This window comes from Hyaena hyaena, unplaced genomic scaffold (assembly GCF_003009895.1).
Source record: "Hyaena hyaena isolate Hyena2069 unplaced genomic scaffold, ASM300989v1 scaffold_178, whole genome shotgun sequence".
Lineage (NCBI taxonomy): Eukaryota > Metazoa > Chordata > Mammalia > Carnivora > Hyaenidae > Hyaena > Hyaena hyaena.
This window is the reverse complement of record NW_024080807.1, coordinates 835,512-863,033: the sequence shown is the minus strand read 5'-3', so window position 1 is coordinate 863,033 and position 27,522 is coordinate 835,512. Positions and strand designations below refer to the sequence as shown.

At 37.3% G+C, this 27,522-nt stretch overlaps 1 protein-coding gene across 1 annotated transcript in view; it reads left to right on the top strand.

Moving 5' to 3' along the window:
* Positions 1-26,621, top strand: part of ENPP3 (ectonucleotide pyrophosphatase/phosphodiesterase 3) — a 76,896-nt gene extending 50,275 nt beyond the window's left edge. The window contains exons 19-27 of the mRNA XM_039240401.1: positions 1,835-1,922; positions 3,453-3,631; positions 5,234-5,285; positions 6,844-6,998; positions 13,346-13,481; positions 16,144-16,221; positions 17,216-17,348; positions 18,932-19,088; positions 26,383-26,621. Coding sequence (XP_039096332.1) covers positions 1,835-1,922; positions 3,453-3,631; positions 5,234-5,285; positions 6,844-6,998; positions 13,346-13,481; positions 16,144-16,221; positions 17,216-17,348; positions 18,932-19,088; positions 26,383-26,553 — 1,149 coding nt within the window. The 3' untranslated portion in view covers positions 26,554-26,621. The remainder of the gene's footprint in view (positions 1-1,834; positions 1,923-3,452; positions 3,632-5,233; positions 5,286-6,843; positions 6,999-13,345; positions 13,482-16,143; positions 16,222-17,215; positions 17,349-18,931; positions 19,089-26,382) is intronic.
* The last annotated feature ends 901 nt before the right edge of the window (positions 26,622-27,522 follow it).

The following is a 27,522-nucleotide window of genomic DNA, read 5'->3' as shown; positions in this document are numbered from 1 at the left end:
AGAAAACTGGGAGCAGAGTGTGTCCGGAAGCCCAGAGAAAAGACACTTTGGAAGAGTCCGCGGGAGAAGTATAGTTGATATTCCCACATAGGTAAACTTTATGATTTTTTGCAACCTCATTATCTTTAAAAAATTTTATTTCTTTAAATTCAAGTTAGTTAACATACAGTGTAGCCTTGGCTTCAGGAGTAGAGCCCAGTGATTCATCACTTAGATACAACACCCAGTGCTCATCCTACCCCACAAGTGCCCTCCTCAATGCCCATCACCCATTTAACCCATGCCCTTACCCACCTCCCCTCTAACAACTCTCAGTTTGTTCTCTGTATTTAAGAGTCTCTTATCGTTTTCTCCCCTCTATGTTTTTATCTTATTTTTCCTTTCCTTCCCCTATGTTCGTCTGTTATGCTTCTTAAGTTCATGTGAGTGAAATCATGTTATTTGTCATTCTCTGACTGACTTATTTCGCTTAGCATAATACTCTTTAGTTTCACCCACATTGTTGCAAATGGCAAGAATTCATTTGTTTTCATCGCCAAGCAGTATTATACCACATCTTCTTTATCCATTTGTCAGTCAATGGACATTTGGACTCTTTCCATAATTTGGTTGTTGTTGATAGTGCTGCTATAAACATTGGCGCGCATGTGCCCCTTCAATTCAGCATTTTTGTATTCTTTGGATAAATACCTAGTAGTGAAATTGCTGGGTCCTAGGGTAGCTCTATTTTTAATTTTTTGAGGAAACTCCATACTGTTCTACAGAGTGACTGCACCAGCTTGCATTCTCATTAGCAGTGGAAAAGTATTTCCCTTTCTCCAATCTTTACCAACATCTGTTGTTTCTTGGTTTGTTAATTTTAGCCATTCTAACAGGCAACCTCATTGTCTTACCTGTTTCCATTAATAAACGCGCACACGCACACACACACACACACACACACACACACACATCCCTTCCCAAAAAAAGAAAATGCGTTGGGCTCCTTATGAATATACTACCTTTCAACATTGTTGTGATGTATCTCCTTGTAAACATTTGAAAAGTCTCTGGACACAGAATTCTTCTCTATCAAATAGAGTACTATTTCATAATTAAGTTAATTACTAGAAATAAAACCTATGTCTCTATTTATTTGCTGATTATCTTGGGAAAACAAAGGATATATGTATAATATAGTCCTGTTACCAAAAAATAATTATGTTTGACACTTTTCTTCTAGTTATTTGCAATCTGAGTTATATTGTTATGAATAATACAATTCAGTTAACATTAATTAAATATAAATTAAAAATATTTAGAATTCTGCTTCCTAAAAGTAAAGGGATATTTGAGAAATATCTCAATATCTCAAAGATATATTTGAGAAATCAGTGGGTTAGTATAAGCTGTGAAAAAAATTTAGTGTTATAAACTTCAGCATTTTTTGGTCATGTATTAACATATTTGAACCATGATATGAAAGGATAATCAAAAGAATACCTGATGTTAGATGGTGAATTTATAATTCATACTGTGTAGATATTGTAGAACTGTGCTGACATTGGTTGTCCATTGTTGCTTATTTTTTCCTGGTCTGTTGGCATGCAAGGTGCTGTGGAAGTGGGTACACTTAGGAAAAATAAACACAATATAGATTATATTTTATTGGGATTGGTGGCATCCCAGTCACAGGTGGAAATGATATAAAAGTCATTTTCAAATCTGAAAAGAAATCCTTACAGTAGCCCGAGACACAGCTACGAGAGTGGTGACGGAAAGAAATTGTGTCTGTTCCACCATCTGTTGTTGAGGTTAGATGGCATCTAGTAACAGTAGGACTCTTATCACCTAGGCTATCTTTCTGGCACATGGGCCCAGTTTTAAAGAGAAGACTGAAATTGAACCATTTGAAAATATCGAAGTCTATAACCTAATGTGTGGTGAGTATATCTATATAAGCTTAACATCAACACATAGATGTAGTTTTAAAAATATGTATTTTGACATTGGTAATAAATTGAATCCCAGAGTTGACTGCTCTGCACTAAGAAGAAAGAAAATTGAAAAGATAAGAACAAATCACACCATTCAGAATTATTCTGACATAATAAATAGGAAATTATTGTTTCTGATTGCTGGTAATGATAAACATTAGATCTCAGGAGACCAGCTTTTCCAATCAGTTAGTTATTACTTGAAAACTAAATAAAACTTAGATAAATAAAATTACATTTCCAACTTCTCAAAGCAGAGAAAGAACCCCTAAAAGCACAAGTATTTTCTTGTAATTACAGAGAAAAAGCTTCTGGCATAAAAGGATGATAGAAATCCTATTTGGATGGATGCTTATTACTATATTCAGTGTTTAAAAAAGCCTTAAAGAACTAGAGCTTTAAGGGATCTCCCCTACCTTTCTGTCTACATGCATACTTCAAACCATTGTATTAACAAATCATTTAGGCAAGGCAATGGGTAAGTTGCAATTTCACCTTGAGCCTTAGAATCCTGACATAAATATACCCACAATTGTCACTCTTAATCTTGCCAAAGGTGTGTGGTGATTGAATATGACTTAGAAACCAAAGAGTATCCATTTAAAAATAATGTGTTGTAGCCTTAACAACTTCGACTCGTGATTCCCAAGCTGAGTGTGTGGTCAGAGATGCTGGCCCTTTGTGGGGAAGCTTAGGAGGAACTAGGTATGATTTCAGTTCTGGAAGAGATCTATTTGGTGGTATTTTGCAGGAGCCACTTGGCTATGTTTATAAAATATTTGTATATTGTTATAGAAAAAAATAGGAAAAGTTATCTAAATATTAAACAAAATCTATGAGTTTATTTTTTAAAGGTGTCTGTCCTTGGAGAAGTTTCATGTAACTAAGTAAATATACTAAAAATAAGATTGTAAATTATTTAACTTCTTCAAAATTGTTTTTTGATAAAACTATACCCTTTTATGCTAGAAACCCATGATATGCTTAAAGAACAAAGTGACCATTTAAGCAATGATATTTTTCTCTGGAGGAGCAGAAAGAGTTCCTGAAAATTCCTATAGCTTTTACAGCAACTGTCCCCATCCTCTAGAAAGAGGAGGTGGTAGAAACCCACAGAGTCAGGAAACCCAATGGCACATGCAATATAGGACTGTTTTATGGCAGAATTTATCTATTTATTTATCTATTTATTAACTATTTTGGCAGGGGAGAGTGCAAGCTGGGGAGGGACAGACAGAGGGAGCAGAGGATCTGAAGCAGGCTCTGTGCTGACAGGTTGACAGCAGTGAGCCTGATGTGGGGCTCAAACTCACAAACTGCAAGATCATGACCTGAGCAGAGGCTCAATCGATTAAGCCACCCAGGTGCCCCACCCTTTGACGGAACTTATTAATGGCAATTTGTTTTCTTCCATCTCCTAGATAGATACTGTTGCCTTTTGATTTAAAACTACTTTAAACTTATTTCTAAAAACAGATCTTCTACGCATTCAGCCAGCACCAAATAATGGCACCCATGGTAGTTTAAACCATCTTCTGAAGGTACCTTTTTATGAGCCATCTCATGCGGAGGAAGTGTCGAAGTTTTCTGTTTGTGGCTTTACTACTCCACTGCCCACAGATACTCTCAATTGTTCATGCCCTCAGCTACAAAATGTAAGTAATAACTTTACATATCCGTAAAATATAAAGGGGCAAACTAATTTCCATAACCAGGGTTATAGCCAGGGTAGCTGACAACCGGGCTCATGTTCTAGTTAGGCTCTTTACTAAGTAAGTGTATGTGGTTTCTCTGAACCTTGTCTGGGGATGAGCGATGCATTGTAAATTAAGTATGTGACTATGGTTTGTAAATTGGAAAGCACTCTTTGGAAATCATTAATTCCTTTGTGAGCTAAGTGTCCTTATCCATTCAAAATAGTAGAATCTTGGAGCTCTCTTTGATTTCCTTGGTAAACCATCCCTCTTACAACTACAAGACCTCTTATAGGTCTTTCAAGTGCATCAGACACTTGGCTGAGTTCAGGAGCCTGACTTCAGATCCGAGGAGACGCTTAGTAAGGCAAGATTCTAGTGCTAGGAGCCCTCACTCTCATCCCAAAAAAGCAAGGAGTCAGAACAGGCGCTCAAAATGCAAGTTCTCCTTGTGAGAGCTAGAGCACGTTGGTGGGGGTTGGGGTTTCAGAATGGAATTGGAGCCCAGTTACCAGGAGTCCCTCAAGTGAAAACCAATGTCAAGGTGCATTTGATGGCAAGTTCAAAATGTTGTTGTAGAGTTAAACAAGTACCTGCTACCTCACGCAAGAATGATTCCTTATAACCTGGAGTCAGCAAAGACTTAACTTTCTCTACTCCTCAAAATGACATTACACCACATATATCAATAACTATATAAATAGATGCCAACCAAAAGAGGCTTTCAAGGGTAAATGTCCCGTCAAGTTTCCCAATAAAAGTCCAATCCACAGCCAAGATCAAAGTATGGATGTGGGTTTCTTACCTATAGATGGTATAGAACAGGCTCCAGGCTCCGAGCTGGCAGTCAGCACAGAGCCCGACGCGGGGCTCGAACCCACGAACCGCGAGATCATGACCTAAGTGAAAGTCAGACGCTTAACCGACTAAGCCACCCAGGCGCCCCAATAAATAATAATAATAAACATTACAATGTGGGTGTTTTAGTCCACATTTTAGGAACAAGGAAGGGTCAGAGAAGTTAGGTAAATTGTCCCAGGTCATAGATGTTTGGTCTACCTGACTGTCAACTTCCAAATTCTTCTCTGTAAACAAAGCCCTTTGCTATTCAGAGTGTGGTCACGGGATCAGCATCTATATGTCTCACTTGCAAGCTGGTTAGAGATCCAGAATCTCAGGCCCCACCGAGCTCAGGTTTACTAATCAGAATCTGCATTTTAACAAGACCCTCAGTGGGCTGTACTCCTAGTAAAGCCTGAGAAGTGCAGGGATGTTGTTCTAACAATTTAGTAGTTCATCCTAGCTGTGGTCAAAATGCTTTGTCCTATCATCAATTGTATCATTGCAAACTCCCACACAAAGTATTTTAAGGAGTAATAGTATCTCTGTATTTCTGAGTAAGTGGCAGAATTGGCATTTAAACTCGTTAGGTTGGCTTCTTTGTTAAGTAGTGAAATATTCCTGTGATTATTGCAGTCTTGATCAGGAAACAATCCTGATCACCTTTTACCACATGTGTTACCACTTTGACTTACTCTCTCCCTTTCCCACATTGTTTTGCAGAATGCTGCTTTAGAACTTGTGAATCAAATGCTACATCTCTCCCAAGATGAAAGTAAGTCAGTAAAAAACATGTCAAGTCTTTGATGTTTAGCCCCAACAAAACACAATATTGCTTTTTTTAGGTTCTTTTGAACATAGAGATTGTATTGCCAATATATAGGAGGGGGAAAACACAAAACTAGATCTAATAAGGTCAGTTGCAAGCCTGGGTAGTTATAATGGTTCCAGGAACACAACAAATTCCTTGAAATGGTTGTGCCTTGTCTACAGTCCTCTGTTCCCTTTCTTAGATGTGAACAGCCCAAACTGCCTGGGGTGAAGTCCTACCTCTACTGCTTCTTGGCTGTGTAACCTGGGCCAAATCACTTAACCTCTCTGTGCTTTGGTCTACTCATCTATAATAATGGTACCCACCTCATGCAGTTGTAAGGATTGAAAGAGTTAACCCATGGAAAGAATTTAGAACAGTAGCTGGCCTGTAGCAACATTATTATTACCTGTTATCTTTTCAGTATTCTTGTGTTAGATTCACTAGGCCTGTTCCATCATTTATAAAATGGGAATACCGTCTTTATAGAGTTTTTATGAAGGTTAAATGAGTTAATCTATGTGTGCATTTAAAATAGTGCCTAGCACACAGTAAGAGTTCGGTACATGTCTTGGTTGGTTGATAATCGTTTTATAATCAATTGAGTGTTATTCCATGGCATGAATACCTTGTAGGTTTTTAAAGTATCAATAATTGATGGATCTTTATTTTGATTTTTAATTTAAAAAATTTTTTTAATGTTTATTTATTTTTGAGAGACAGAGTGGAAGAGGGGGAGAGGCAGAGAGAGAGGGAGGGACACACAGATTTCGAAGCAGGCTCTAGGCTCTGAGCCATCAGCACAGAGCCTGACGCAGGGCTCAAACTCACAAACCACAGTTTAACCTGAGCCCAACTTGGACACTTTAACCAACTGAACCACCCAGGTGCCCCGATGGATTTTTAGAATATACTAACAGGCAAGTAAGAATAAATAAACGCGTTAGGACATACTTTTCTTTATAAATAAAATTATAACATCTTCTAATGATAATTATTAACATAGGTCATCTTTGTTACAAAGTGTGTCCTTTTGGTTTTGAGGTTGTCCCTCTTAAAATATGTGCTGTGAGCTGTTAGCAGCTTCGCTAAATACCTTATCTAAGCCCTAGGTTTGTAATAAGTAGAGTGGAATAATTACACTTACCTCAGAGTTGTAAGAATTAAGAAGTTAAGTATGTAAAACATTTATCAGAGTAACTGGCATTTAATAAGCCACCAGAGAATGGTAGTCTTTTTAAAGTTTTTATTTATTTTGAGAGAGAGTGAGAGAGAGCAAGTGGGGGATGAGTAGAGAGAGAGAGGGAGAGAGAGAATCCCCAGCAGGCTCTGTGCTGTCAGCGTGGAGCGCCCATGCAGGGCTCAAACACACAACCAGTGAGATCATGAACTGAGCTGAAACCAAGAGTCAGAGACACTCAACCGACTAAGCCACCCAGGCACCCTGAGAATGATAGTTTTATGCATAGAAACATTTGCTAATTTTACAACCTTTTTTAATTTTATGTGATTTTCATTTTAGTAACAGCCACAGAGAAACTCAATTTGCCATTCGGGAGGCCCAGGGTCATGCAGAAGAACAAGCAGCACTGTCTGCTCTATCACAGGGAGTATGTCAGCGGATTTGGGAAAGATCTCAGGATGCCTCTTTGGAGCTCATATACAGTACCCAAACCAGTAAGTTCCTGTGTCCACTGATCTCCAAAGGCTGGGAAAAAGTGTGTAGTTCTCTAATATTCTAAGAATTGAATTTTGATTTTCAGCAGAGATCCCGAAGTCAGTTTGTCTTATAAGACAATATCCCAAGTATTGCTTAACGGTATTTATAGGTGCTCTGTGGGTGCAGAAGAGGAACACACTAGCTTTGCCTGGAGAAATTAGAAGGTGCTTACAAGCCAACTGGTAAGGCAAGTAGGAAGTAGTTCAAAGAGAAGCAACAGAAAGTAAAGAGGCACGGCATTTATTTTGTATAGCCTAAGTACACAGTGGGTGTGCCTGCAAGGTGATGGTAACTAGATTATAAGGGGATTTATATTTTTTGACTGCTTAACAGATGCCTTACTATCTGCTGTGTATTATGGTAGGCACAAGGGACACAATGTGAATAAAAAGTAATCCTTACCTAAAGGATCCAGTATTCTAATAAATCAGGCTAGACTTATATGTATAGGTGTGCTGTGCCATAGTTGAGAATCCAATTGTTTAAATTCTCTTCCTTTTTCACTGTCTGGAAAACACCTTTTGGATAAGTGACTCTGGGACATGTGGCTACCAAAATAAAGAAAATGTCGGATCTCTATCTCACACCATATACAAAACTAAATCGCTGGTAGATTTATAGACCCAGATGTGAACAGCAAATCTGTATTTTTCCATTGTGTATATATATCCTTATAACTTTGGGATAGAGAAGGATTTCTCAGGACACATGAACAGAAAAAAAAGTTATTAATTTGACTATATTAACATCAATGCATGACAAAAGACAAAGTTATGGATGAGACCGTATATTTGCATTGCATATAAGACACAAGAGATGAGTGGGGCGCCTGGGTGGCTCAGTCGGTTAAGCGTCCGACTTTGGCTCAGGTCATGATCTCACAGTTTGTGGGTTCAACCCCTGTGTCGGGCTCTGTGCTCTCAGCTCAGAGCCTGCTGCCTACTTCGGATTCTGTGTCTCCCTCTCTCTCTGCCCCTTCCCCTCTAGTGCTCTGTCTCTCTCTGTCCCAAAAATAAATAAACATTAAAAACAAAACAAAACAAAAACAAGAGATGAGTGTCCAGAATGGTAATCAGGATCTAGAATAGCTAATAAATTTCTTCCAATCAACAAGAGAACAAGAGAATGATAAAATTCTTAGTTAATAAATGGACAAAGACTATGAGCCAAGCAATTGAACCTCATTAGCAATCAGGGAAATGTAAATGAAAGCAAAAATCAGTCTGCCAAAAATCAGTCAAAACCGCCCTTCAGGGCACGGATGGTCCTGCCTAATGTACTCTACTGCATGAATGAATGCATTGACTAGATTACTCCCAACCATTGTTTTTAAAGACTTTTGGACAATGCAGTACTTTCAACCAGCAGGGTAAATAAATAATCAAGAAGCTGATTTGTAAAGAAAGTCTTGATATCTTAGATACAAAGATTCTGATGACAAATGTCAGCCTATACTGTTCTTGCGAAGGGAAGGGTACAGGTATTCCACCTCTATTTATGCGAAGGAAGTGATTGGTTTATTTACTTTTCTGCTGTTCCCATTCAAGATCTCTGGAGAAAAATAAGCATATTTTCCCACTATTAATTGAAGCTTTGTGTGTTCTGGACAGCAGCTCTGCTGCTGACAATGGTTTAATTGTGGTCAGTGGTAGGAGAGCAGCGATGTTTCCCAATGTGGACAAATATTTTACCAACAGTTACCTGAGTTCATGTGTATGGTTAGTGGCAGAGTCACTCTCCTAAAACGCAACATGTTGTTTGTGATTTTCTTCAGCATACCGTGGAACAACAAAATGAAGTTGTTTATTCCTTAAAATAATTCCTACGTGTTTTTGCTTTTTGAGAAGGGCAGTATAGTCAAGGCCAGCCTTACTATTCAGTTTTCTATTTTGAAAAGTCCAGGTGTCAGGGACTCTGAAGTTAAGGGGAATGTTTCTGTTTTTAAGACTTTCCCCTGCTGTCTCGCATTCCTGAATTTATATGAGCTTTAGCGGAAATCAGAGGCAGAGAGATTTTAAGTGGGCTCAGACCAGGAGTTTAGTACAATTCTTTTTTGTTATTGTTTTAAAACTAGCTTCATTGTTACGAAAAGTTCCTGCCCTTTCACTGATCCCACAGAACTACTTGTATATTTCTCCCTCCATGTGACAGGATGGAATTCTAGCAATTTTCTGCTTTCTAATTCAGAAATTACTCTGTTAGTATGTTGTGGTTCAAGAAAATTACATACAAGGATGTTTTGAGATTCACATAAAAATGTTGTAAATCAGCCCTGTGTTTGAAAAAAAAAAAAATCAGACTTTAAATAAGCACTGTTTGGAGCATGGGCCCAATTGGCTTGTGCCTTTAAGTTTTATGGAGCTTTTGTTTTTCTGTGGTTTTGGTGGGTTTTCTAATTTTTGTTGTTGTTATTATCTCAGAAGAGTTCTGGAGAAGTAGCTGTGATTTGAAATCATGGTCCTAACAACAACTGTTTCAAAAACCATTAAGGTTTATTAGACTATATATATGGGTTTTGCTTCCGGGCCTGCTCTGTAGGACCAGGTGAATGGCTTTTTCTGTTGCAAGGTGAAAAATTGAAATTAAGAGCAAGAACTATGATTATGTTTTATTTTTTTTAATATTTTTATTTATTTCTAGGAGAGAGAGAGACAGCGTGAGCAGGGGAGGGTCAGAGAGAGAGGGAGACACAGACTCTGAAATAGGCTCCAGGCTCTGAGCTGGCAGTCAGCACAGAGCCCAACACGGGGCTCGAACCCACGAACCGCGAGATCATGACCTAAGCGAAAGTCAGCCGCTTAACCGACTAAGCCACCCAGGCGCCCCTATGATTATGTTTTAGAATGTATCCCTTATAAATTTAAAGTAAATCAAAGAACTTTTTCAGAGAAGAAAATCTAGCACGCTTGAAAAATATTTCTCTCTCTCTTAATCTATATTTGTGTATAGATTAAAAAATCCACTTATCATTGGATTTATTTTTTGAGGGGGGTCAGGGAGGAGGGGCTCAATCTCACTACCGTGAGGTCATGACCTGAGCCAAAATCAAGAGTTGGGCATTCAACCAACTAAGCCACCCAGGCATCCCCTCACTGGATTTTTTAAATAACCTTTTTTTGTTTCCAAAGTTTCTTACTGCTAATATTATAAATCATGACTTAATCATGTTTTGTGATTCTTTAAAAAACTAGGAACATTATTATGCATTGCAAACAATTTTTTAACTATAAGGAATATTTTTCCCTGTAGAAAAAAGCCATATGACCAGAAAAATAATTTAGAAAGTATATATTCTTTCTGTACGTTCAAATGGTAACAAACCAATATTCAAATACATAACTAGCTTTTTTGATCAGCCTACAGGTAAAAAAGATTCTATAACTTCAATAAAAATAATTTTATCTGCTGTAACCCCGTGCCAGACTAGAAATGAAAGTATTTTGCTTTCCTGTCTGTGCTCATCATCTTCTCTTGAAGAATTTTGAGAGCTCAGGAGTTCAGATTTTATCTGAGTGTCTGAGTTCTATTTATTGTTTTCCTCTCTATCCCCTGGTTTAAAAACCTCTAAGGAATTCTGAAAAGCTAGAAGGGCTGACACTGGTTCTGTATGTGTAGGTGGGGGGACGGTCCACTGTGTCTTCTCTCAGGAACCCAGGACACAGAAATGACCTTACCATGCCTCCCCTCCATCCTTCTAAAGGGCTGCCGATTGCATAACCCTCACCTTCACGCAGGAGGCCACATCCTGTCTTTCCTAGTCTTGCGGCACTTATGTTTGGGGTTCAAGTTTGGTATGTAAGAAACAAGATTTTCAATAAGCAAAAGTACTTTTTTTAGTACTTTCTGACTGAACCCATTCTGATCCACCTCCCCCAACTCAAAGTCTATGCTACTTAGAGAAGATAGTAAATATTTCTGCCCATTATTTAAATACAACTTTTACAGCTGAAGAATCATTAAAAATTACATTACACTTCCCTCCTTAACATGTTTATAATTTTAACTGTTGAATACAGCCATTTCATCTTGCTTACATTACAGAAAATGCATCCATGGCTACATTTATGTATTGCACATTTCTTCAAGAAAAACTTACAAAGCATGTGATGATTTAGAGTAAAGTGATAAGGATGTGTGGTAGGAAACATCAACTCACAATATTCTGGTTGTTTACGGGGCTGATAATCAATATTGTTGATTCTCCCATTCTGCAACATCTTTACACGCCCCTTTATGTCGAGTGAAGAAATCTGGTCATTCAGAACTGTTTGCTAGGATATGTTTTTGAAAGAATATAAACAGATGTTTTTAGCTTTCCCGTGTCTGCCACCAGGAGAGTGAAATAAATGGTAAGAGCTAATTCACTGCCTCTAACATAAAAATCTTCATATTCCTTGGTTTACTTATTGGTTTGCTGGATTATATCACTCAGGAACTTCCTGAGAAAGGAAGAAGGAAAGGAACATTTTTGAGACTTTGTATATCTTAAAAGATTCTTAGTCTATCTATACACTTACTTGATGTGTTAGCTTTAGATTTTAGAGGTAATTTTTCTTCAAATTAATAAGACATAAGACTTCATGGACTGATTTTTTAATCTTTTTTCTATCTTTTGTCTTAAATTCTACTTTTTGAGAGATATTTGCAACTTTGTCTTATATCTTTTGGTGAATATTTTGTTTCTGTTGTCATACTTTTTATATCCCAAGAACTCTTTCTGCTTTTCTTTTCTCTCTTTCTTTCTTTCTTTCTTTCCTTTTTTTTTTTTTTTTTAGCATTTATTCGTTTTGAGAGAGAGAGACAGAGAGCATGAACAGAGGAGGGGCAGAGAGAGGAGACACAGAGGTAAATGTGTTCAATCAAGTTGAGAAGTTCTACTCAATTTCTGGATTAGTGTTTGCCACCCAAAGCATTGTAGTATGTTAGGGGGTACATTCTCTGGTTGTCTTTCCCCAGACTTCCCTCATCTTTATCTTCTACCTATTCAATACCTATTCTATGCCTATTTTTTTTTAAATGTTTTTTATTTATTTCTAGGAGAGAGAGAAAGAGAGAGACAGCATGAGCAGGGGAGGGTCAGAGAGAGAGGGAGACACAGAATCTGAAACAGGCTCCAGGCTCTGAGCGGGCAGTCAGCACAGAGCCCGACGCGGGGCTCGAACCCACCAACCGCGAGATCATGACCTAAGCGAAAGTCAGACGCTTAACTGACTAAGCCACCCAGACGCCCCTTCTATGCCTATTCTTAATCACACTCTCTTGCCTATGATTGTAGTGCAGTGTTTTTTGCCTTTTTCTTTGTGAATCAAACTTAGGCGTTTTATTTCTTTTTCTCCTACTTTATTGAGATATAATTGATGCATAACATTGTATAAGCTTAAAGTGTACAACATGATTTGTATATTGTAAAATGATTACCATATACATTTTAGACACCATCGCTGATTTTTGCTTTTAGCATATGCAGTGAATAGAAGGATATCCTAAATTAACTTAACCTTTTTAAAAATAAATTATTTAAAACATTTTTGTTAAGAAATACATACATTGTGGGCAGTGGTGGGCATATGAATCAAAATCTGAAAAGAATTAAATAACAAAATATTTACTCACTCATGATGACAACGTAATTGAAATATGATGATGATTTACTACTGTATTACCTTAAATACTTGGGTTAGGCAGAATATTTATAGGATGCCTGCTAGTGCATAAATTATTATATTAGTCTTTACATAGAGCTACAAAGACAATGATAAGAAATTTGTTCCTGTATTTCATGATAAATGAAGCATGGCTACAATTTCTTATAAATCCCCAAATAAGTAAGATCAGACAGCCATAGCTTCTTTGAATTAATCTCAGGTTGCCCGATTGAAGAATAATATCCTTAGTTCATATGTGTATTTTTTAAAATGAATTGTTTTTTTTATTTATTTTCAATATTTACTTGCAAGCACAATATATATCACCACCTAAAAGTGAGATCCTAAAAAGAATTTTGGTTTTTAGCAGTAGCTCCCATTATTCCTTTTTTTACTCCCAGCTCAGAGTTTTATTCTGTAACTATTCCTTTCCAAGATGTATTTGATTTACCCTCCCAGTGTCCCTAACCAGAAGGGAACCACAGAAGAAAACATTGCTGAAGACATCCATTTCCATTGCTTGCGTAGACCTGATTCACTAAGAAAATAGGAAAAGGTTAAATGAAAAACATTCTAGGGAAGTTACAAACCATATAAGGTGACGGGTTAGCCACAACTGTGGGTGTAACTTTTTTTTTTCTTTTTCTCTCTTTCAACAGGGAGACACATCGCCTCTTCCTCCCACTGTCCCAGACTGTCTGCGGGCTGATGTTAGGGTTGCTCCTTCTGAAAGCCAAAAATGTTCCTTTTATTTAGCAGACGAGAATATCACCCACGGCTTCCTCTATCCGCCTGGTTAGTATAACTCTTTTTTAGGGCAACAACTTAGAAAGCCCTCATCAGCTGGATGTGGGCATGTGCCTTAAACATATGCTCCCCACGGAAACGACCTGCTTGGGCTAAGCTAGCTGCCCAGGAGGCTTCCAGTGGTTGCGGGCTGACCTGATACAGTGTAACAGCTATAATAAAGACTAATAAATTGTGCAGTGGGACCCACCCATCTGCTCGAATCTGGCCCAGATGTTCCGAGAGTTTGTCAGGTTTAAGTTTAATTTTAAAACGGAAGACTCTTTGGAGATGGATGCAAAGCGTCTAAAACAATATTTTTTCTGGCTGCCACCCCAGCTAAGGCCTGCACCGAGCATGCAGCTGTGTCTGTGGCAAGAAATCAGGCTGGAATTCTGGCCTGTCACATATGGGGCGTGCTCATGTCCAACAGTTTCACGCCGTGGATTAAAAAGCTGAATGAACTTTGTGTTTTTTGTTTGTTTTAGAAAACATTTCCTCTCTTGGGAACATAGAAAAGCCAGTGTCATTTTTTCTTTTTTTTTTTTATGTTTATTTTTTATTTCTAAGAGAAAGAGAGAGTACAAGTGGGGGAGGGGCAGAGAGAGCGGGGGACAGAGGAGCCCAAGAGGGCTCCATGCTGATAGCAGAGAGCCTGATGCGGGGTTCAAACTCATGAACTGTGAGATCATGACCTGAGCAGAAGTCAGATGCTCAACTGACTGAGCCACTGAGATGCCCCACCCGTGTCATTTTTTTCTAAACTCAAATCTCTTCCCTATTCAGCAGGAAATGTCATTTTTATTAATTCACTCATGAGATTTTCAACAATTTCAGCTTCTGGGAATGGGTTTACTTCTGCTCTTCGGCTTCATTTTTCTGGAAACCATGACCTAAGAGGCCAATTTAGAGATTTATAATTTAGGGATTCTTAGAGTTGGAAAGAAAGGCTTAATGAAACCAAGTAGCATGTCAGTTTAAATTCCTAACATAGAATTAAAATAAATAAATGATGTATCTTATTAAAATGTCTGCAGACAGAGCTCCCAGACTCATGCAAACCATAGGATAAACCTTAAGTAGTTGCAACATTTTATTAATACATTTTTTAAATTGGCATATAATATTGTATCTGTTGAGCCATAAGGCATTGGTTGATATATAAATGTTTGCCTTGACAAGGAAATAAAATTAATAACTAAATAACTTGCCTCAAAAAATATTAACGATGAAATGAAGCTCTGCTATGTCTCCACTATTCTGTTTGTTAAAAAGTCCATTATAGGGGGGGGGGGGGGTGGGCATGGAGGAGGGCACTTGTGGGGATGAGCACTGGGTGTTATGTGGAAACTAATTTGACAATAAACTATTTGTAAAAAAAATAAAAAAGAAAAGAAAAACTATTAAAAATGATCATCATAGTGAAATGACAAAAAAAAAAAGTCCATTATAAATTAATCTTACTTTTCTCTAAAAAGGAGATAATGCTATATTGATGGCTATCCCAATTTTCAGGGCTTAGTTTAAAAAGTAGAAAAGGCTTCTAGGGGTTCTGAGGACGGTAAATAGCAAGTGAAATTTTAAGGAAAAAACCCAACAACTTGTTTTTCCTTGCCCTTTGGTGCTCCCTCATTAGCCTTTCATTTAAATAGTAGTTAACACACCCAAGTGTATGTTTAAACACACAAAGCATTATAATTATAATAAACATTTACAGGCCTGCAGCTTTTTTAATGCTCGGGATAGTTCTATGATATAGATGCCATGAGACAAGTGAAACGCAGAGGGTCATAGCACTTTGCTCTAGTGGCTCAGCTGGTAGGTGATGGAGCTGGGGTTCCAACCCAGGCAGTTTGGTTCTAGAACATACTATGCCCAGCACTCACTGTGCTACACAGCACATCCATGAGTCCTCAGAATCAGTCATGTGTGGTGTCATTAGCGGTCTTCATGGAGTTAAAACTCACTTACCTAAGAAAATTTTACTTTAGAATTGTTATTTATAACAGTGTTATTATTTTGTGCACATTGAGTAACTATACATTCTTGCTGGTGTAGTGTTTGTTTTCTAGGGCTGTTGTAACAGATTACCACAGACCTATACAAGAGAAATGTTTTCTTTCACAGAGCTAGACACCAGAAATCTAAATCAAGGTGTCAGCAGGGCCAGGCTCCCTTTGAAATAGAGAATCTGGGGGGAATTCTTTTTTTACCTCTTCCAGCTTTGGGGGGCTCCGGGCATCATTTGATACATGCCTCATTCCTCCTAATATTTGCCTCCATCCTCCCGCTGCCTTCTCCCCTGACTCTCTCCTCTTCTCAGTGCCCTCTCTTTTTACAAAAATATTGGTCCTCTCTAAGTCCAGAATAATCTCATTGAGACCCATAACTCAATTATATCTGTAAAGACCCAATTTTCCCGTATATCACGTTCACAGGTACAGTGGGGTTAGGACTTGGACATATCTTTCTGATGGTCACCATTCAACCCACAGGCATCAAATGCATAAAATTGCCTGCATTATTGGTAACCTCTGCTGGAGAGTACTTAGTATCCCCATGTTTTGACTGCTAACGAATTTTCATTAGTATGTAATTGTAGTTTGCTTAGTATGGAGTATGGTATATTTTCTATTCTAGTTTGATTTAATCAAATTCATTTGTTTTGCAGCAAACAATAGAACTTCTGATAGTCAATATGATGCTTTAATCACAAGTAATTTGGTCCCTATGTATGAAGCATTTAAAAGTAAGTATACATTGATGGAATACTACATGGCAATGAGAAAGAATGAAATCTGGCCATGTGTAGCAACATGGATGGACCTTGAGGGTGTTATGCTGAGTGAAATAAGTCAGGCAGAGAAGGACAAATACCATATGTTTGCACGTATAGGAGGATTAGGAGGAACTTAACGGAGGACTGTGTGGGAGAAGAAGGAAGGAAATAGTGGGGGAGAGAGAGGGAGGCAAACCATGAGAGACTCTTGAATGCTGAGAACAAACTGAGAGCTGATGGATGTGGGGGGAGAGGGGAGAGATGGGCATGGAGGAGGGCTCTTTCTGGGATGAGCACTGGGTGTGGTTGGAAACCAATTTGACAATAAACTATTTATAAAAACAAAATGTAAGTATACATTTATATTAGTTTAAGTACCTAAATGACTTTGTGAACTTCCAACTAAACACACCTTTTATTGCAATTTCTCCATGATATTGGGTCATTATGTTCTACTATTTTAAATTTAGGAACAGGAAAGACCTCTGGCATAATTTTTTTTCAACTTACTTCAACTTTGGGTGCCTTATGACTAGAATTTCAATAATTTGTTTTTAATCCTAATTTAGCTATAAATGGGTATTCCCAAAACAAAATTTTACTGGCACTTACTGTAAGTAAGTGTTTGGTGCTTTGTCCCTAGAATCATAATCAATAAAGCAGTCTGCATGTTCTGATCATTATTTAATATCACTGTCGCCAAAGCAACTCAGCACAAGGGAGGAATCTGGAAACAAATTTTACTGTAATTTCACAACAGCAACTACATCAGCAACAAGAAATAGCATCAATGTGGCTATTTATTTAATGTTGGTGCATGGACTATTTTGCAGAATTACCTAATTACCACAGACAATTACTGAAGCAGACTCTGATGTTATTTAAATGTATCTATCTATAATAGAAAATATTTCCATGTTCAAAAGGGGTTGATATTTTTAACGTCTTATTCTGTTATTTTTAGAGATGTGGGATTACTTTCACAGTGTTCTTCTTGTAAAACATGCCATGGAAAGAAATGGAGTAAATGTGGTTAGTGGGCCAATATTCGATTATAATTATGATGGTCATTTTGATGCTCCAAATGAAATTACAGAGTAAGTAATTTGAAAACAAATGGACTTTTTGATTTAGCAGTAGGATATCATGAGGGGAAACCTCAATACTCTAAATAAAAGCTTCGTATTTGAAATAGTACACAATGTATTTACATAGTGTTGTTATCATTGACTATCTTCAATCAGTCTAAATATATAGCAAAACTTTTATATGGCAAACATTTAAACTAATGGGAAAAGAAAAAATGTCCAGGAAAAGTTTAGCAGAATTTTTATTTGGAAATTTCTAAACAAACACAGGGAAAATGTGATTTTGTAAAAGTTAAAGAGATAAGGAAGACTCACTGCACTATCAATAAATATAGAAGCAGTCCAGCAATAAAGAAATAAAATGCCAAATAGTGATGATTCACAATATTGCCCAATAATGAGTGATTCAAAAAATACCTTCCAGGAGAGGGTATAGGCTTCCCCTAGAAAAGCAGTCCTACTAACCTGTACATTTTCATACTAAACCTGGTCATAATACATTGCTAAGAACTACCTTTGCATGCATCACACAGGCATAGAGAATTTTAGTTTTATTTTTATTATCAAAATGTACGAAAGACAAACTAAATAATTGTGTTGTCTAAGCCTGGGTTAGGTAACACAACAATTTCTACCTATAGGTTCTGATTAACATTTATGATGACTCAGTGGGTGGCCTTTTTCTATTTCATGTGCCTTGTTCTTATCTTAGTGTTTATTAACCCTATATTTCACCATTTAATGATTCTAGCAAACCCTTTGATAGCGCTTTACTACATGCCAAGTATTTTTCTATACACATATACTTCATTGAGTCCACAAAACATTCTTAGGTTAGATTCTGTTAGCCCCTCTTTAGAGAGGAGGACTGGGGTATAGAGAGGTTAGGTATCTTGTCTATGTTCCATAGCTAGTAAAGGGCAAAGCCAAATATAAACCTCGAAGTTTAACTCTGAGTTCATGTAGAAATCCTAAAATCACAATAATATCTCTACTTATAGAAGCTCATATTTCTTTTAATGGGCTCATAATAATAGCTTTCCTGTAATCCTCTCTCAAAACTTTTAAAAGCACTTTCATGTTCATTATCTAAAGGACTGTCCTATCAGTTGTATGGATTTATCCCCAAATCCACACGGTGAAGTGGGCAGCACAGGGTCACCTCCAGGTTCAAGTTGAAGAAACTTACTAAGTCATAGAATGTTAGAGGATCAGCACCCACCCAAACATCTAGCGGAAGTGCAGTTGGAATTGGGGCTTCTTTGTCCCAATTCTTGCTCTCCTGGAAAATGCCTCTGTGACGTATAAAGTCAACACAGCTGGGAAACACAGGAGGCATAACGTCACGGTCTGCTTTTCTTTAGATTCTAATATTCTCCATTTATGCTAAACTGACCAAGTTTGGACTTCTGTAAATTTCTGTTCTGGTTCATGGAAGTCTAAAAATATGTGATAAGATTTTTGTCCTTTCTATTCATGTACTCTCATGGACTATATTTTTACCTTGGCATTTAAACTATTTGTGTAATGTCATTTATAAGTTTTAGAAGCAAATGTATAACAACATCAAATCTTTTCCATTGTGTTTTTAGGTACATCAAGAACACTAGTGTTCCCATCCCAACGCACTACTTTGTGGTGCTGAGCAGTTGCAAAAATAAGAGCCACACCCCCAATGCCTGTCCTGGGTGGTTGGATGTCCTTCCCTTTATTATTCCTCACCGACCTACCAACGTGGAGAGCTGCCCTGTGAGTATGCTCCTGGAGGGTCCTCAGCACCTGAGAAAATCATTAGTCGGATCTCCTCCAGACTTTTATAAAAGTGGCTTTGACGACAACCTGGGTAGAGCTGTACTAAAAATTACCTCTTTTTAAACTTTTCTTTAGATTATCAATCTTTCTGTAATAGATATCAATTTAAATATGTACATGCCTACGTTGTGTTTAGATATGCATATCTTATGTGTTTTATTCATATACATTTTACTCACACTCGGCAGGGAAGGGGTGGTATCTCATTAATATTTTGATTCTTTTTTTTTTTTTTTACAAATAGTTTATTGTCAAATTAGTTTCCACATAACACTCAGTGCTCAGTAATATTTTGATTCTTAACATAGAAACTTTAAGGTGCTGTGTCAAGTTGGCACTAAGTTAATGTTTCCTGAAGGAATATGTAAAAAAAACTCCATCAACTTGAAACATGAGGTCTGAAATTAATTACATCTACATACACACAATGAGTTAAAGTAACTCTTTTTTTTTATACATTGTGTGTTAGTCTACTTTAAAATCTTTAAGGATCAAGGAAAATTGTATGTAACTAGTTACTTAAATTTGCCTATATTTTTATAGAAAAATATGTATTCTTGTAATTTGGTCTTACTCGGCATTCAACGAATATATTGAGTACTTATTAAGTGTACAGCACTGTGAAAGAAACTTTTTAGAATGCACCAAGGAGAAATACATTATCTCTTCCCTCAAAGAGTTCATCTATAACTTTGATATATAAATAGGACACACGGGTGTCTGGGTGACTCAGTTGGTTAGGCGTCCAACTTCAGCTCAGGTCATGATCTCACGGTTCATGGGTTCGAGCCCCACGTCGGGCTCTGTGCTGACAGCTAGCTCAGAGCCTGGAGCCTGCTTCAGATTCTGTGTCTCCCTCTCTCTCTGACCCTCCCCTGCTCATGCTTTCTCTCTCTCTCTCTCTCAGAAATAAATAAAACATTAAAAATAAATAAATAAATAAATAGGACATAAAAATGAAATATAAATAAGGATAAATGAAATACAGACATGTAGATGGGTCAGTAGATAATATAAAAATTATTTTAAAAATATAAAAGTAAGAGATGTCACAAAGTCAGGATTGATTGCTAAATACTGTTGTAAGAATTTAGTGTTTCAAATTTGAAACACATTTGGCTGGAATAATCAATAAAGGGTTACTAAAATGAAGAGGGAGTAGGACTGGGCCCTGAAAATGGGCAGATTTGAACAAATTGAGAGGATTAAGAAGAAACTTCAATGGAGGAAAGATTTGGTAGCTGGTTGAATTCAAGAGCCAAAGAAAAAGGGAGACTCAAAGATGAATCAGAGATGTTAAATGTAGGTAATTAGGAAAAAACCAGAGAGGGAATTAGGAATGAGAACTATTTTGACAGGTAGATAAGATAGCTAAGTTTAGGCATGTCCTTTGTGGAATGCCTAAAGGACATGGAAAGTGTCCTTCACATGGAAAATCCCATAGGCTAGTAGAGACTGGAAAAAGCTTAGGTTCTAGACCAGATTGGGACTCATCTCTATTCTTTTAGATGTTCAACACATAACTGCCTTCATCATACAATATATTGTGGGAGATACACAGATGAAGTAGACATGAATTCTATCAAAAGCACTCATAGTCTAGCCCTTAGATACCTAGTAAAATAGAAGAAGGAAGAAGGAAGAGGAAAGTGGCACGAAGAAGGACAGATAAAATCGTTCTAGGATTTCAAAGGAGAAATATTTCCTAATACGGAAGGTAACATTCTAGCCAGATCTTGAAGATAGGATTTGAACTTGAATGTTTGAATGGTCTTTCAGTGACTGAAGATGGAGGGCACAGGTTAGAGGCTAAACAGTGGGTCTCCCATAGTCTTAGAGTGGGGAAAGGTTTCCAAAAAAAGGGAAGCCATCATTCTTCCAGTGGCTGACAGTGGTGACTAGTGCAGGATGGTGCAGGCTACTGCTGAGTCAGAATTAAATAATTCTTTATAAGGGGTTCTAGATAGAAGAACCTATTGGATATCCCTGTTCTAGGCTCTTATTACCTCCTATCGGGACTTCTGAAAATGAATCTTAAGTAGCTTCATTGTCTCTTGTCCTCCCTCCACCTCTGGATACCACTACCAGTTTACCTTAAACCTTAGGTTTTCATTATGACATACTGTCTCATCTCAAAACTTTATCTACCCAGAATAAAAGATGAAAACAAGCAAACAGAAAACTCCCAGCCCGCACTTAAGACTCTTCACAATTTATCTTCAGTTAGACCTGCAAACCCAAGTTCTGGGCCAACTGAAGTCCTTGAAACTACTTGACACATGCTGGGTTTCCCTACCTCAACATCACTGCTCATGCTTTTCTCTCCTAGAACGCCCTTCTTTTCCATCCGCTAAAAATTCTACCTATGCTTCAAGATAAAGAACAAATGGTATAAAACCTCTGAGATCCAAAGTAAAGATGATCTCAAAATTAATAGGGCATCATCTCTGTGGAATAAGACATCAACACTAATGATTTGAACATTATCTAAGATTTTAAGGAATTTGCAATATAGTAATAAGGGTATGACATTTATAAAGGTAATTATGAGACATAATATGATGAGTGTAAAGCAAACTTAAACTAAGCTCTGAGAGAGATTGTGAACAAGATGTAGCTGTCAGACAGGAAGGAGGTGAGAGGCAGGATGAGAAAGGGTGAAAGGTAACTGAAACTTTAGGCATAACTGACTAGGACATATATAAAACAATCAGTTGTTTTGAGAAGGATGAATTCACTCTGTGTAGTCTTCAAATTGAGAGGCTAGTTGATTATCTAAGAGGATGTATGAGAAGCAATATAGAATAGACCTTAAATGCATGGATTTTGGAGTTGGACATCTTGTGTTCAGTTATTGATATGGCTTCTTTGGGTAAATAACTGAATGTCAATCTCCTCAATTGTATAAAAAAAATTCACCTTTCCTCATAAAGTTGCTGTGAGCATTAGATAAGTTATTTCATATAAAATTCCAAGAATAAATAAATAGTAAGCAAAGCAAATAGTGGCCATTTTAAAGAGATCACATCTTATGTTGGAGCTACATTCTATAGTCAACGTAAAGTGAAATTATATATAAGTAAAATCCTCTACATATCAAATCAACCAATGAGTACCAGTACATATACAAACTATATCCTGATATGTCTAAATCAACAATATTTACACTAGCATTGGAAAAGGTAATAATGCTTTAAGCTCCCAATGAAATAGTTGTCTTGCTTTCAGGGGTAAGTTGTAAGGATACTGCACTTTTAAATACTCTAATCACTCCACCACTGGAAAAGATTTGAAGCCACTGACACCATTTGTAGAAATGATAGGTTCATGATTCCACATCACTCTTGGTCTAGGGAACTAGATTCATACCGCCTTATGTATTTTCTTCCTTCTCTTGTTCTTTCCATATTTTCTGCCTTTTTTTACTTTTTCTTTTTTCCCCTCAACTTTGTATTGTTAAATTCCTGTCAGGTAAAAGGGAATGTTGTCATAAGTCCAAGTGACCATCATTATTGGAGCTTGCTTAGCAGATATTGGAAAATACAGGTATGGAACTTGGAAGAGAAATCAGAACTGTAGAAAGAGACCTGCTATTAAGTCATGGGAGTGAAATAAAGTTGCCAAAGGAAAGAAAGTAGAAAGAAGAGATCCAAAGGTCAAATTGAGGGAAATCTCAATCTGCTAGGATGGAAATCGCTAGAATCAGTTGAAGAGACAGAGGGTGTTCACTGAACAGGTGATCATTTAGAGCTATGCAAGAAAAAAGGAAATTTTAGAAGCTTATAGTGATCAACTAAGTGAAAGGTCAAAAAAAAATCCACTCATGGACCTTGAGGGTGTTATGCTGAGCGAAATAAGTCAGTCAGAGAAGGACAGCTACCATATGTTTGCATGTATAGGGGGATTAGGGGGAAATTAACAGGAGGACCGTGGGGGAGAAGAAAGGGGGAAATAGTGGGGGAGGGGGAGGGAGGCAAACCATGAGAGACTCTTGAATGCTGAGAACAAACTGAGGACTGATGGGTGTGGGGGGTGGGGAGAGGGGAGATGGGCATGGAGGAGGGCACTTGTGGGGATGAGCACTGGGTGTGGTATGGAAACCAACTTGACAGTAAACTGTTTGTAAAAAAAAAAAAAAAAAATCCACTCAGTTGGGTTATTTTTGCCAAAGCAGTTTCATTAGTGTGGTAGCACTAGCCACATTGTATGTGGTTTAGGGGAGAAAATAGGAAGTAGTTAGGGTAGAAAAATACTGAAACTGATATTGCCTGAAAAAGCTAACAAAGAGCATTGTATTTTAGGGATATATAATACTTCTGTTTATATAACAATTCGAACACATACATAGTTGACTCTTGAACAATATGGGGGTTGAGAGTGCCAACCGCCACACAGTTGAAAAGCCACATATAACTTTTCACTCCCAAATCTAACTACTCCTAGCCTACTATTGACTGGAAGCCTTACATTAGCGTCAGTAACCGATTTAACACAGATTTTATTATATGTATTATATACTGTATTCTTACAATAAACTAAGCTAGAGAAAAGAAAAGACTATTAAGAAAACCACAAGGAAGAGAACATACAATGACAGCTCTGTATTGTATTTATTGAAACAAATCTGCATATATGTGAATCCCCACAGATCAAGCTGGTGGTGTTCAAGGGTCAGTTGTTTTTAAATATAGCTCATAATAACTGTATGTGTGCAAGGCTTCTCTCCTGTTGAAATGCACTAGCGCAGTAAGAGTTGTCTATTGCTGGCTTCTGTTCAGATTGCTTGGTGCAGGTGAACTACCTGGTATTAAAGAACTTGAGTATTATCCCTACCTACATAGAGTAATGTGATCTGCTTTAGGTTTATTTAATTGCAGTTTTAAAAGAGGGTAGACCTAGTCAGGTGTTGAGTAAGCCTTTAGTTGGATGCATACCAAAGAGGCCATGAGGGAGTAGAATGATATAAATCAAGTGGGAGAAAACTTTATGAAAAAAAGTGACAAAAAAATAGTGAATGCTGCTGAAATGGGAAATAGTTCAAGGCAGAAAAAAAGAGAATCAATTAGATTCTCATTGGAACTATGAGCTCAAATTAGTACACTGTGTGTTTATTTTAAAAATTAATGCACATGGTGAATCTCACACACAGAAATGCTTTAGTGGTTAGAAACAAGAAGTAGTTTCTTCTTACACTTCCCATGGCTCAAGTGATAGCTGACTATTTCCAGCTTGCATATTAAAAAAAAAAAAGTAGGGGCGCCTGGGTGGCTTAGTCGGTTAAGTGTCCGACTTTCGCTTAGGTCATGATCTCGCGGTTTGGGGGTTCGAGCCCTGCGTCGGGCTCTGTGCTGACTGCCAGCTCAGAGCCCGGAGTCTGTTTCAGTCTGTGACTCCCTCTCTCTCTGACTCTCCTCTGCTCACGCTGTCTCTCTCTCTCTCTCTCCTAGAAATAAATAAAACATTTAAAAAGAAAAATAAAAAGTAAATTAGGTGCACCTGGGTGGCTCAGTAGGTTAAGTGTCCCACTCTCGGTTTTGGCTCAGGTCATGATTTCATGGTTTTGTGAGTTCAAGCCCCATGTGGGCTCTGCGCTGACAGTGCAGAGCCTGCTTAGGATTCTCTTTGTCTCCCTCTCTTGTCTCTCCCTCACTCGCACTGTCTCTGTCTGTCTCAAAAAATTAATAAACAAAAACATGTTAAAAAGATAACAAACTACAATGCTGAAGTCAAATGAGAGTTTTTAAAACACATTCATCTAAACAAACCTTTGAACTTTCTTACTTTTAAAAAAACCTAAATGGAAATTAGCAAAACCATATGAATAGCAGAAAATTAATATATATGGAATAAGAAATTTTATAGAAATCCATGGCTTTAAAAGATTGAACTAATTTTATATAGTAAAAAAAACTATTAAAAGTTAGATGGTCAAGGAGCCTATGGGGGGCTCAGTCAGTTAAGTATCCGACTTTAGCTCAGCTCATGATCTTGTGGGTTTTGAGTTCGAGCTCCACGTCACGCTCTGTGCTAACAGCTCAGAGCCTGGAGCCTGCTTCTGATTCTGTGCCTCCCCCCTCTCTCTCTCTGCCCCTCCTCCATTCGCAGTCTGTCTGTCTCTCTCTCAAAAATAAATAAACATTTAAAAAAGTGAAAGAAAAAGTCAGATGGTCAAGAAATATCTGAAAAGAACTCGACTCTAATGACACTCAGGGTAATAAAATCAAAGCAACAAAACACCATTTCACACTGTGATTTGGCAAGGATGTGGGGAAGTAGGTATTCTCTTCCACTGTCAATGCAAGTGTAAAGTATAAACTATCTGAGGAGCATGAGATTTAATACCTGACAAAATTAAAGCTACGTGTGCTCTATGATCCAGCAATTCCATTTATATCCTAGAAACTCATATTCTTGGATACAGGAGGCATGAGCCAAGTTATTCATTACAGTATTATACATAATATTATCAATATGACAATAAAGAGAAAATAAACTGTGCTACCACAAACCACAGCTAAAAACAACTCATTTAACTAGCTCTGGATATATCACTATGGATAGACTGCACACGTTCTTTTTTTAAAATTTTTCAATGTTTATTTCTTTTGAGAGAGAGACAGAACATGAGCAGGGAAGGGGAAGAGAGAGGGAGACAGAGGATCTGAAGCAGACTCCAAGCTCTGATCTGTCAACACAGAGTCTGACATGAGGCTCAAACTCATGAACTGTGAGATCATTACCTGAGCTGAAGTCAGAGGCTCAGTCAATTGAGCCACCCAGGTGCCCCTGCACACATAATTCTGATTGAGAAAGTAATTATAGATTACCACTTATAATACCACTTATGTAAATTTGAACACTCATAACTCAATGGTATATACTGTAGATTGATGTGCAGTAAAAGTTTAGAAACATGGACTCTTACTAATTAGTAGGTCTGAGTAGAAGGACATTGGGGATTTTAACTTCATCTGTAATATCTTATTTCTTTTTTATCCAAAGTCTATATTAAAATAGCTAAGCTTTATGACTTTGTGGTGGTCTATATTTGTTACAACATACTTTGTACTTCTGTTTTCCTTTTATTTTAGTAAACAACAAAAATTAGCTATATCAAGTTAAGATTTAAGGCAATAAAAAACAGAAGGAAAAGGAAAACTTCTAAATAATGAAAGATCCCTCTGTTGAAAAATAATGCCCTATGAAAAAGTCTTTTGTTTCTCGTTTACAGAACGATAAACCAGAAGCTGTTTGGATTGAAGAGAGATGGAAAGCCCATGTTGCCCGGGTCCGTGATGTGGAACTTCTTACTGGGCTGGACTTTTACCAGGAAAAAGCACAGCCTGTCTCTGAAATTTTGCAACTAAAGACATATTTACCCACATTTGAAACTGTTATTTAACCTAATATATAAATGAATTTAGACAGAATGTAAATGATTTTTCTTCTATTAAATAATCACAAAATAAAGTGTATCGTTTTTCCTTAACTCCTCTAAAAAGCAATGTCACATAATTTTCATCATTCCCTTCTCTCTTTTTCATGTCTACAAATGTATTATTTTAAAGTTCCTTTTTGTTGTTGTTGTTGCACAAATATTGTGCTGTGGTATACCTACCGTATTATATTTGTTATCTTGTTTATAATCTTTGATTATAATATTATATAATATTTTCTGTCCAGCATTATCTAAAGAGAAAGGAGAGCAAGTTAAGCGTCACTTTGGTGAAGGTTATACAAGAAATGTGACATTTGACAATTAGACAATATTTATTAAAAGAACCACATCATCTCATTCAGTAATTTCACTTGTAAAAACTGTACCAACATGTGTTTTACTGTAGGAAAGACTAGGAAACAACCTAAAAGACTGGTTGAACAGTTATGGAATTTGTTTAAACAAACAGTATGAGTGGAATGCATTCCAATATGATGAAGAAAGAAATAGATCTATATAATGAATGTATGTCTTTATTAAATAAAGAACAAGGTAGAATAGCATGTGTTAGCATTCTGTCATGTTTTAAGGATCAGCAAACTTTTTATTTAAAGGGCCAGATGATAAAATTTTTAGGCCATGTAGTCTCTGTTACAACTACTCAACTCTGCCATTACATCAAGGAAGTAGTCATAGATAATATATTTTTTTAAATATCTATTTTTGAGAGAGAGAGAGAGAGAGAGAGAGAGAGAGAGCACGAGTGGGGGAGGGGCAGAGAGGGAGACAGAATCAGAAGCAGGCTCCAGGCTCCACACTGGCAGCACAGAGCCTGACACGGGGTTTGAACTCACAAATTACGAGATCATGACCTGAGCTGAAGTCAGATGCTCAACTGACTGAGCCACCCAGGCCCCTCCATAGATAATATAT